Here is a 13020-nt window from a genome sequence, read left to right as displayed (position 1 = left end):
GCTTTGCCATTTCCCTTTTTTTAACCTTCTTTCATATAGGCCTCAAGCCCACTAAGTAGCAGGTGCCTGCCCAGCGCCAGACCTTTCTCCCTGTGTTTAGACCCTATTTTCAGATGCTCAGAATGTGAAGGGTCGGGGTGGGGGGTGAGAATGCGTTGGGGAAAGGAGGAGGGAAGTTGTTTAAAGGACGCAGCAGAACAAGAACAAAATTAAAATGCATGTCGGTTATCTAGAACATGGTTGGCCATGTTCTAAAACTTTTTCCCTAAGGGTTTTGAATTGGAAAAATTGCAAAATGGCTCCAGTTCAAGCAAGGCAGTCAAACTTTCTAACATGGCCTAACATGGTCCACTTACAGGAAACTCAGTGTCATTTTCTCTGATTTTAAACTTCAACCACTCGCGTTGTTGGTATGAGAGGAAAACAACATACATTTAAAAGCAAATTAACTTTCTTCTCACAGCTGGCATAAACCTCAGGCCAGCAAGCCTAATTTATCTTCTTGTTTACAGTAGTTTATTTAAAGGGATGTGAATAATAGTCTATATAATTTCATAATGTATATATATACTAGGATATATGTGCCTTTCATGCAATTATGGGATGTTTTGACCATTTCTATGATTAAAAGTGCATTAAGGACATGATAAAGACCCTGTATTTTTGCAGGCTCTTAATTTTATAATGGACAAAGTATCGATACCTGAAATTCCATTAAAAAACAAACCTTCTCTTCTTGGTCAAATTTAGCAGTGGTTTTAGTGATTTTAACTTCTTCCATTTTAAAGCTTCTGTGAATCCTTTCCTGGCCTCACCCTTGGGTAGGGGGGAGGAGAAGTGGCTAAAAATATAAATGAAAGGAAGGAGAGATCAGAAGCAGCTAGATAATCAGATAATTGAAAACTAACTTGGGGTAAGTTCTTTTTTGCCCTCTTTCTTTATTGATTTGGGTAATAACATCTCTACTTTGGATTATGTTCAATACCAAGAAAACAAATAGCAGCATTTAAGTTATTAAAAGGAATCAGATTTCATGAAATCATATATAGCTTGGTATTAGTATTAGCATCCTGAAAAATAGGAAAAATACAAAGGGAACGAAAGACGCCCACCAAACTGAGACAGGATCTTGAAACCGAAAAATGAGGCAGGCCACTCCATATAATCAGTGGATCAGCTTATTATAAGGCAGTTTGCTCACAGGGTGGGATAGGGTGGATGACATCCAGAAGCATCCATAACTGCCACTGGGAGAATTTTATAGTTAATCCAGGGTATGGGGGTACGTGCTTGGAAACAGGAAGTGAATTCCAAAGTCCAGATTTATGAACGGGTAACTAGTCTCATGGGCACCGGGAATACGTCAGCGAAGCTCTTCATTATTGTTTGGAGACTAACAGCACAGGGGCCACCTGGACCTAATGGTCATTAAACAACATCTATTAACTACAAAGCCCCTGACAACAGAGATTTACTACACAGTACAGCCCTAGGTAGGGTCAGCTGAAGGACAGGAGGAACTGGACAGGCCCAAGATGGCATCAGTTATGCTAACAGCCATACAGTGTGGCAGGGTCCTTCCTGTAAGTGGCTGGTGAAAAGGACCCATGGCTCTGCGTCCTGAATCTGCCTACCTTCATTATTGTTAGCTGGACCAGCCAGGGGTCACACATTGGGTAAGGGCTATGCATCCATCATTTCCTTTTTTTTTTTTTTTTTTTTGTCTGCGTTGGATCTTTGTTGCTGTGCACGGCTTTCTCTAGCTGTGGTCAGTGGGGGCTACTCTTCGTTGCACTGTGTGGGCTTCTCGTTACAGTGGCTTCTCTTGTTGCGAAGCACGGGCTCAAGGTGCGTGGGCTTCAGTACTTGTGGCTCACACGCTGTAGAGAGCAGGCTCAGTAGTTGTGGCGCATGGGCTTAATTTCTCCGCGGCATGTGGGATCTTCCTGGACCAGGGCTCGAACCCGTGTCCCCTGCATTGGCAGACGGGTTCTTAACAATTGCGCCACCAGAGAGGTCCTGCATCCATCATTTCTGATGCCCCTTTCATGACGCCCCTTCTCCCCAACTATTGTCCATTGTCCATCTACTTGCAGATGGCAGGATATGAATCATTTTAATTTCGCCCTCTCTCCCCATTTAGACATATAATGCAAATGCCTACTTCCGATCTAAAACCGTGTAGTCTTTGGTTAAATGTATAATCAAGTAACAAGTGTAAATGAGTGATACCAGCTCCCTCTTTTTTAAGAGACTATTAGCCAGGAAAGGGCTGGGGAGAAGGAAGGCTAAGGAATGGGTTTAAAAGAGAAGGGAAAGGATAAAAAAACTAAAATTGAGGTTCTAGCTTTTAGCAAACTCACATAAATGCATGCACACATAGACATGGAGGAGCTCCTTGACATGGAAATGAAAACAATAGCATTTCTACTTTACATAACACATCATGGTTTATGTATGTTTGTACTTTTACAGCATAATTGGCTTGTGCTTGTATAAAGGAGCCTCTTTGCCAGGGACTCAGTCAAGGAAACTAAATTGTACATTTAGGGAACGCAAGTTTGCAGTACGAGAAGCAGGAAGCAGAAAGCTTTCCCCCACTTTCCTAGGCACAGGGCCAGTCTTCAAGAAATTTCAAAATAAGCTGTTTGGCTTTGGCTTACTCCTACTCTGTATGCAAACACCCAGGGCCTTCATGTGACCTTTAGCTACCTACGGCTACCCAGTACCCTAAAATGTCGTGTGTCTTAACTTATCTAATCTCTCCTTTCTCACTTCAACCCTTATCAAAACTTTCTTTCTCCCAAAGAAGAGGAACAGGGCTCCTTTATTAGCAGAATCTCTTAAACTAATCAATAGTAAGGTAGCATGTCAATGATCAGGTAGTGGACATCTCAGAGATCTGTTTTAAGACACAGAGCTTAAAATCTCAAAATTAATCTCTAACTGGTAGAATTTCAGGTAAAACAACAGGAAAGTAAAAAAATAAAAGTCAGGTTATATGTATATGCTGGGAGATGGGGTCAACTTTCCAGGTAGCTCATACTGAGCATGTATACAGTTACTTTGGAGCATTGCTACTTTCCATAACTTCCTCCCTTTATCTAAAGCTTCACCCAAAATTCTCTAAAATACCAATGATTGTTCTGGAGATCCCTCCTCACTCACCCACCCAACGAGATAGGAGACTTTGTATGGGGTAGGCAGAGGGAAATGTCACATCACAGAGAGAAAACGGCATACCAGGGTGTAATGTCTCCAGTAAGAGCCTAACTTTCAACCTAATACTAGTATGTTACTGTTCACAATGTATATAATATATAATTTAGGTAAATTATCAAGTTATAAAAATATACAATAAAACCTTACAAGAAACTCTGAAATAACTGATGCTTGATAAGTCTAAGTAAAGACTACAATAAAAATGCAGTTACTGGCTATATTCCATCAATCCTTTTTAATTCTCTTTGATTTTTTCTCCTGGTCTTCTGCTTTCCTTTCTACAGGTCGCTTCTTCAACCCCTTCATTTTCCTGGTTTGTAGTTTGCTTAGGTCTTGCTTCTGCATATGAATTCTTCCATAAGTTGTACCAAAAGTATCATGAGAGACATTTTTCTTCTTCTTTGGCTATGAAACAAGAATATATTATATTTAGTTGGGTCTACTACCATGAACTGGTAAAAATCTAGTGTACAACAACTATCGTATCAACAATCTCCATTAATGAGCACACCTTTAATGATATAGAGTCTATAGCCCTACAGCCCTTTCTCCTCCAACTTAGGTATAAACAGATCACTCAGAGCTTGTTAAAATGCCAATTCTAATTCAGTAGGACTCCGGTGGGATCTGCAAATTCAGCATTTCTAACAATTCTCAGGTAAACTGTCAGACCATACTTTGAGAAGCAACACAACAGACTAATCACTGTCATGCACTGAGAGAATCTCCTGTGTTTAGCTTAAGGATTATAACTATCATTTCAATCTTTATTGGCATTCCAGAGATGCCATGTCTACTTGCTTTTTAAAACCATTCAAAAGTCAAAACACATTTTATGCAAGTATGGGTTACACATACTATGCTTGAAATTACATTTTCACAATGCCTAAAATGAGCCCCATTTTTGCTGAAAACTGGCAGTCTTGACTACTAGGAAGCTCTCAGCAACACCTGATGCCTGGTTTCTACAATTTTATTATCAATTATGGTTGGCTTATTTGCTTCTTCCTCCTTTCTTTGGCTCTGAGAGTCTAATTTTATCTATTTTATTGACCTCTTTATGTATGCTCTTCAATATAATATGCCACAAATCCTTTTTTGGAAAGAAGAATGGAATATACAAATAAACATGGCACCAAGCTACAAGCCATGTACCTTGAGGGCTTTGGGCATTTTCATAGATAACTTATAAAGGTCATCTGATGCTAGGTGTGTCCTCCTCAGAACCAGATCCAATGAGGGTCCCATCTCCTCCAATTCAATCCGAGGTGTTCTGCAGCCAGATTTCTTCAACAGCAACCTTTATGAAATAGCAAAAAAGAAATGTTGCTTTGACTTTGATAAAAGTCCCGCCGCCCTCCCCACAAATATTTTTGTTCTAGGAGATTACAGTTCCATAAAATATCATAAAATGTTTAGAAAGGCTAAGCTTAGAGACTTCCCTGGCAGTCCAGTGGTTAAGGCTCTGCGCTCCCAATGCAGGGGGAATGGGTTTTATCCCTAGTCAGGGAACTAATATCCCAGATACCACATAGCATGGCCAAAAAGATTAAAAAAAAAAAAAGGAAAGGCTAAGCTTAATACTTTATATATTTAGACCAAGTGTTTTCTTTTTATTTTTTTTAAATAAATTTATTTATTTTATTTATTTATTTTTGGCTGCACTGGGCCTTCGTTGCTGCTTGCGGGCTTTCTCTAGTTACAGCGAGCAGGGGCTACTCTTTGTTGCGCTGCATGGCTTCTCGTTGCGGTGGCTTCTCTTGTTTCGGAGCACAGGCTCTAGGTGCATGGGCTTCAGTAGTTGTGGCATGTGGGCTCAATAGTTGTGGCTCGCAGGCTCAGTAGCTGTGGTACATGGGCTTAGTTGCTCTGCGGCATGTGGGATCTTCCCGCACCAGGGCTCGAACCCGTGTCCCCTGCATTGGCAGGCGGATTCTTAACCACTGAACCACCAGGGAAGCCCCAAGACCAAGTATTTTCTTTAGTCTACTTATTTTCAAAATAAAACATAACAGTATGCAATACTGTTGAGAAACAGCAGGTGATATAGTTCTAAGAAGTGAAGTGGAATCCTTTTATTTGACTTCTTCATCTTACGTAAGATTTACATGATCATAAAAAAATCTTAATTGGGTTTTTGAAACATTATATTACATGATTGATTAACAAATTCTTATTTCTCTAAGACCTATTCAGAATCAACTTTTGTCCATAGCATAGACATTTACTGATCTCTATAGATTGGAATGAACTTAATATAACAAAACCACAACTTTCTAGATACCATATGTCCAAATAGCTCTGGATTTGAAAGCATATGAAGGATACAATGGGGAGGAAGGGAGAGTCACAAATTCTTTTTTTGTGAGAGATACAACAAGAACTGCTCAAAGACCTGAAGGTTTTTTGAGTTAAAAGACTCAATTTGTTACTGTGGCCAGATCTCCATACAGGGGAAAAAAAGGACTAAATAATAATGTTTTTAAAAGATCAGCCTTGGGCTTCCCTGGTGGCACAGTGGTTGAAAATCTGCCTGCTAATGCAGGTCACACGGGTTCGAGCCCCGGTCTGGGAAGATCCCATATGCCACGGAGCAACTAGGCCCGTGAGCCACAACTACTGAGCCTGCGCGTCTGGAGCCTGTGCTCCACAACAAGAGAGGCCGCGAGAGTGAGAGGCCCGCACACCGCGATGAAGAGTGGCCCCCGCTTGCCACAACTAGAGAAAGCCCTCGCACAGAAAGTTAAGAACTATTGCCCAGAACTTTTACACCCATGTAAATCTCCATTTCAGATCTTAACCTCAAGCTTTGTTTGTTTTGTTTCCCTATAAGCTCTAAATCAAAAGTGACATTCGGGCTTCCCTGGTGGCGCAGTGGTTGAGAGTCCGCCTGCCAATGCAGGGGGCGCAGGTTCGTGCCCTGGACCGGAAGGATCCCACGTGCCGCAGAGCGGCTGGGCCTGTGAGCCATGGCCGCTGGGCCTGCGCGTCCGGAGACTGTGCTTGCCTATTTCTTGAGAAAGACTGGCATTACCACTCTTGTTTAAATTGCGATTTCCTTATTTTTCTCCCTTCCATATCCCTCTCTTCTGTTGACATTCTGTGTTCATTACTTAACTCCTTGCCTAGAATGTTGTGTTTGCTTTTTAAGGTATGCTAATACTTCCTGTTTTGCATATTTCTCCCCATAAAACCTACCCAATGCCATGGCAAAGGCATACGTGGCAGTTACTAAAGATCTTCAGTTTCATATTAATAGCTCTGGTCCTATAGTGAATAAAATTCTCCAAGGAATTAATTATTATAGGATATACAGGAAGGTGCCAGTAACACTATGATTTATTTCCCCCAAACAGGAAAGGTCAAAGGTTCTATTAATGTAATTCCATGCTCAGAGTTCCTTTCATACAAGAAGCTCAAAACCATTTTATAAGCCTTACTGATCTTCACAAATTAGTAAGTGTCAATATTAACTACCTTTAACCAACTGCCTAAGGGCTGGTTGGAAGAGGGCAGGACACCCAAGAGCAGCCTGTGAGAATGCCTGAGGAGCCACAGTAGGTCAGACACACTTCTATGGCACATTCCCACCTCTATCTGCACCCCTCTCCCTCTCATAAAGGAGAATTATCCGTCTCAGAGGGACCTCAGAATTACCTATATGATATTACTACACTTTGCAAAGGAAAAACAGGGGCCCTGAGAAGTGACTTGCCCATGTCATGTGGCAAAGCCTGGCAAAGAGCCAGGTCACTAGGCTCAGAGGTGATGCTCATTCCCGGGACCACCTCTTCCTTCCCCTCCCAAGCAGAGCACAGCCCTTGGAGGCTAAGCTAATCCACATTTAGGGATTTTCCCCAGTAGCAGCTTGCTCTCAATCACACTGTCCACTTTCTATTTCAAATCAATAGCTAGCAGGTATTACAGGATATAGATATGAAAAGCTGGGATTAAAATTTTACACTAGAAAAAAAAAAAAAAATTTTACACTAGGGGGGCTTCCCTAGTGGCGCAGTGGTTGAGAGCCCGCCTGCCGATGCAGGGGACACGGGTTCGTGCCCCGGTCCGTGAAGATCCCACATGCCGTGGAGCAGCTGGGCCCGTGAGCCATGGCAGCTGAGCCTGCACGTCTGGAGCCTGTGCTCCGCAAGGGGAGAGTCCACAACACTGAGAGGCCCGCGTACAGCAAAAAAAAAAAAAAAAAAATTTTACAATAGGGTTTCTGATCTTAAAAATTCAGATCTTGGGACTTCCCTGGTGGTCCGGTGGTTAAGAACCTGCCTTCCAATGCAGGGGACGTAGGTTCAATCCCTGGTCAGGGGAACTAAGATCCCACATGCCACAGGGCAACTAAGCCCTGTCACAACTACTAAGCCCATGGGCCTCAACTAGAGAGCCCATGTGCCACAAACTACAGAGCCCACGCACTCTGGAGCCCATGCAAAACTAGCGAAGCCTGCGTGCTGCAACTGAAAGATCCTGCATGGTGCAAAGAAGACCCTGAGTGCCGCAGCTAAGTCCCAATGCAGCCAAAAATAAATACATAAATACATAAATAAATAAAATAATTTCGTAAAAATTTCAAATCTTTTTTTTTCATTATGGCAGATGCCATGCTAACCTAACAGTGATTCCAGCAATTACATACTTCTTAAAGTAAGTGGACGGACGAATATGTGTAGTTACACTGCCAATTTATCCTTGTTCTTAAGACTGATTTGCTAATTTTCTGTCCATTTTGCTTTATTTCTCTGTATTTTCTTTCTTTCTTTACAAATTTATCTTTCTTTTCACTAAATACAAGTTCTGATACAAGAGAATACTTCCTTTGAAATTGTTCACCATGAGTTTTAGATTATTATTATTCATTTCTCATTCTCAAAGACTTTTATCTTTATTTTTTAGCTCCTTTGTATCCCAGGGTCTCCTTGTTTAACATAAGTTTTCAAAAAGATTTTTTTTTATGTTAGTGATTTTTCATCTTTTATCTCTTGCTCTATAAATAGGAGTCACCTACTTCATAATATTCTTAGCTGCCCCAAAATCAAGTTTGGAAATGAAAACAACAGATTATAGGGACTTTCAATCTCAACTAGTTAAAAATGATTATAAAATCCTTTGCCTGTTATTATTTAAATGAGAAAAAAATAGAAAAATAGAAATGGTGGTACCACTCATGTGGTGAAAAGAACCGAGCATCTCTGACTCCATACAGTTGAGACAAAGATGGACATTACTAACAAAAAAGAGGTGATTACTTAGTTCATTTGGATGTTCACTGGACACAAGCTGGTCAACCATGTATTCCATTATGATAAAAAAACAAAATTAAAACCATGGATGAAATGCTGAAGTCCACGAATGGTTGCACAAACAGCACCACTGCACGAAGACACTGTCAACACTGGGCTGCCGGCGCTCAGGCCGCACTGCCACACCACAGCGCGAAGCAGATGTCAGGCTGAATTCAATGTACCAAGGGAGGCAGTTAGTGGGAGTCAATGTATTCTCTAGGAAAGTGTGTGCTCCATCAATCAGCGCTAACACTTTATTTTAAATAAGGGAAAAAACAAGTCATGCTTACCTCAAAAGGCAGTTGCAGCACGTCATTAAGGTTTTTATGAAAACAGAATGTGCTTGTTAGGATTTATATTTATATTGTGGTGGGGGTATGGGTAGAGGCCTGGGCTGGAGAAAGAAGGTAAAATGAATCTAGCCACTGAATCTTATTACTTTCAGACTCCATTTTTTAGACTCAGGACTTTGAGATTTGCTTTGGCTGGGCTAAGACTTGTGGCTTGGCGCTCTAAATTTAGTCAAGAAAAACAGGGAGATACTGCATAAAAGTATGGCAAGTTAGGACTGAATAAGCGTTCTAAGCTCAGAGGGAGTATACTGTTTGATGCCCCAGGGCCCTGGAAAAGCAGGGTTTCCGGGAGGCAGAAGTTAGCAGGGGAGTGACAGACCTGAGGATCAGCACAGAGCTACTTTGTCACTGCTATTCTGAAAACTCTCCAAATAAACTTTTGGCCAGACACCAATTCTAAGTCTGAGCTCTATAAAACAGTCACACTAAAATGCTAACCCTGAGGATTAACAAAAACATGCTAAGAAATGCACTTACTTATAGCTTCGAAAGTAAATCTTCCCATTCAGTGCAGTGAAGTGCAGAACATACTCTAAACCAGCCAGACGGACATTTGATACTGTGGGGCCTCTGAAGAAATCTAAAAGCACACATCAGGTTGTTTGGGGGAAAAAAAAAAGATTAATTAAGATTAATTAAAAGATCAATTAAAAATAATTAAAATTAATTAAAATAATTAATTAAAAATTTTAAAAGATTAATATTAATTAAAAGACTAATTAAAATTAACTTTAATTAATTGATTAATTAAAATCTTAATTAAAAGACTAATTAAGATTAATTGTTACAAATCAGCTGCACTCTAAACGCAACTCTCTGTATCTCATCTAAAAAGCAGCACAAAAACTCATGCCTGAAAAATCTGATGGTCCCGCCCCTCTACCATTTAATCTCATGACTGTATTTCTGTTTAATTCACTGAGCCATGTAATTTTTCAGTTTTGCAGTTCTCCCTCTAAGCCAATGCTCAGCACCAGAGTATAACAGGTTTATTGTGAACAGTAATTTTTTAGAAAATGTAAAACAAGGTATACAATTTTAATCAACTAAGACAGACAGGTTAAGATGGCAAAAGTCTATAAAAATGGCTGTTCAAACTTTGACTATTAAATTGAACTAGTGTTTGTCATATGGCAGACGCCAACAAACAAGAAAATTCTAACAAGGTATCTCAATTATATGAGCAAAGAAAAGCTATCTAGTGTCAAAGCCAGAAAAGAACCATCAAGATCAATGAGTAGACTGTTTTCCCACAGAGTGGTAATAATACCCAAGTGGCACATATGAGATAATTTTAAATGATACACAGGCAGATATAATCTACAATGCATTATTTATGTTATCATACACCATTTTGCACTGAGAGTAGGGACATAGGGTTTCCTTTTAAAAAGAGGAGTCAGGGGCTTCCCTGGTGGCGCAGTGGTTGAGAGTCCGCCCGCCTATGCAGGGGACACGGGTTCGTGCCCCGGTCCGGGAAGATCCCACATGCCACGGAGCGGCTGGGTGAGCCTGTGCGTCCGGAGCCTGTGCTCTGCAACGGGAGAGGCCACGGCGGTGAGAGGCCCACGTACCGCAAAAAAAAAAATAAAAATAAAAAGAGGAGTCAATTTAAAGAAAAATCTCCAGTGAACAATGCTATGGATACTACACAGACATGGCTAACGTTATGAAGGTGGCACATGAATGAAAAGAGTTTGGAAAACAGCAAACAAGTTTGGTCACCTCATTTTTACAGATAAAAAGACTGAACTTGGGGGGAGGCTAAATGGGAATACATGAATAACATCTAGCTAAGAAAAAGTTAGGCATAAAAGGGTCATCCAAATTAATTACTTAGGAAGAGGTGCCCTAAGACAGGTGATGTCATAAACAGGAAATATCTCATTCTGTCCCAATCTGTAGCCACTCAGCACTTGCTTCCCTCCTCCCTTTAGCTCATAAGATGGGAATTATCTCCATGTGCATGGACATATACATCTTTTACAGTTTGCTTTTTCCTTCTTACAGATAACTAAAAGAAAATCACATCACTAACATACATAAAGCAGACGTTAAGTGTGCATACCCTTGTACACACCACCCTTCCTTACTACCACAAATAAAAATCCCTTGGGGGTACTTTTATAAACCAAATATGTACGTTTTCAAGGTATTTTGATCTAAAAATTGATTTTAATTAATGAAGAACTTTCCCATAGTTTTGCCAAAACCTGACTCTCCTTCAGTGGCCAAGTTAATAAAGCCCCACTCACGGTTGTGGCAGCATTATTGAAGTCAGAGTCATTCTGGGGAACAAGATATGTACATTCCAGTCTCCCCTGAAACAGTTTTTGTAATGCAAACCTTATAGGCATGTGCTTTTTCCATAAGCTTTTAAGAAAGAAAAAAAAAACAAAAAAAGAATGAAATGAGGTAGAAAGTTTTAAGAACATTGACCCTTACCTCACACCATATACAAAAATTAACTCAAAATGGATCATAAACCTAAATGTAAGATCTAAAGTTATAAGACTTCAAAAAAATATTTATAAGAGAAAAAAATCTTTGCAATCTTGGGATAAGCAAAGGTTTCTTAAACAAAACACTGTATGAACAACCATTAAAGAAAAAAATTGGATAAAGTACACTTCACAAAAATTTAAAATTTCTGCTCTTTAAAAGACATCACTGTTTGCAGATTACATGATACTATACACAGAAAATCCTAAATATGCCACCAAAAAACTACTAGAGTTCATCAATGAATACAGTAAAGTTGCAGGATATAAAATTAATACACAGAAATTTGTTGCATTTCTATACACTAACAGCACACTGTCAGAGAAATACCTAGGAATAAACCTACCTAGGGAGTTAAAAGACCTATACTTGGAAACCTGTAAGACATGGATGAAAGAAATTGAAGACAACACAAACACATGGAAAGATATACTGTGTTCATGGATTGGAAGAATTAATATTGTTAAAATGACCATAATACTCTATAGATTCAATGCAACCCCTATCAAAATACCAATGCCATAGAACTAGAATAATTTTAAAATGTGTATGGAAACACAAAAGACCCAAATAGTCAAAACAATCTTGAGAAAAAACAGAGCTGGAGGAATCATGCTCCCTGACTTCAGACAGACAGAAAAACAGTTACATGGATCAATGGAACAGAATAGAGAGCCCAGAAATAAACTCACATACTTAAGGTCAATTAATCTATGACAAAGGAAGCAAGCATATACAATGTTGAAAAATCTCTTCGGTAAATGGTGCTGGGAAAACTGGACAGCTACACGTAAAAGAATGAAATCAGAACATTTTCTCACACAATATATAAAAATAAACTCAAAATGCATTAAAGATCTAAATGTACGACCAGAAACTACAAAACTCCTAGAAGAAAACATAGGCAGAACACTCTTTGACATAAATTGTAGCAATATTTTTTTTTGAACCTGTCTCCTAAGGCAAAGGAAACACAAGCAAAAATAAACAAAATGGGACCTACTTAAACCTAAAAGCAGCAGACCTGACTAGACATTTTTCCAAAGAACACATACTGATGGCCAACAGGCACATGAAAAGATGATCAACACTGCTAATCATCAGAAAAATGCTAATCAAAAGCACAATGAAATATCACCTTACACCAGTCAGAATGGCTATCATCAAAAAGACCACTAATAACAAACGTTAGTGAGGATGTAGAGAAAATGGAGTCCTTGTAGGAATGTAAGTTCTACAGCCACTGAGGAAAACAATAAGGAGGTTCCTAAAAAACTAAAAATAAAACTATCATATCCAGCAATTCCACTCCTGGGTACATAACCAAAGAAAACAACACACTAATTTGAAAGGATACATGTACTACCTCAATGTTCACAGCAGCATTATTTACAATAGCCAAGATATGGAAGCAACCTAAGTGTCCATACACACACACACACGCACACACACGCACACACATACATACAATGAAATACTACTCAGCCATCAAAAGAATGAAATTTTGCCATTTGCAGCAACATGGATGGACTTGGAGAGCATCATGCTAAGTGAAATTAGAGGAAGACAAGGTATGATATCACTTGTATGTGGAATCTAAAAAATACAACAAACTAGTGCACATAACAAAAAGGAAGCTGACTCACAGA

At 39.6% G+C, this 13020-nt stretch overlaps 1 protein-coding gene across 2 annotated transcripts in view; it reads right to left on the bottom strand.

The window, feature by feature from the left end:
• Positions 1 to 735: 735 nt before the first annotated feature.
• RPF2 (ribosome production factor 2 homolog) overlaps positions 736 to 13020 on the bottom strand; it is a 35494-nt gene continuing 23209 nt past the window's right edge. The window contains exons 8-11 of one of the 2 annotated variants that reach the window (XR_014297629.1): positions 9347 to 9449; positions 4378 to 4522; positions 1635 to 3627; positions 736 to 841 (exon numbers count right to left, since the gene is read on the bottom strand). Coding sequence is in view for 1 of the 2 variants with exons in the window: in XM_082669023.1 (XP_082525149.1) it covers positions 3448 to 3627; positions 4378 to 4522; positions 9347 to 9449 (428 nt within the window). In the remaining variant the exon portion in view is untranslated. Of the gene's footprint in view, positions 842 to 933; positions 3628 to 4377; positions 4523 to 9346; positions 9450 to 13020 lie in introns of those variants that run through there. The other variant, XM_082669023.1, reaches the window with a different exon arrangement.

The sequence above is a fragment of the Grampus griseus genome (genome assembly GCF_964374135.1).
Source record: "Grampus griseus genome assembly, chromosome: 13".
NCBI classification, from domain to species: Eukaryota; Metazoa; Chordata; class Mammalia; order Artiodactyla; family Delphinidae; genus Grampus; species Grampus griseus.
This window is presented reverse-complemented; position numbering and strand designations above follow the sequence as displayed.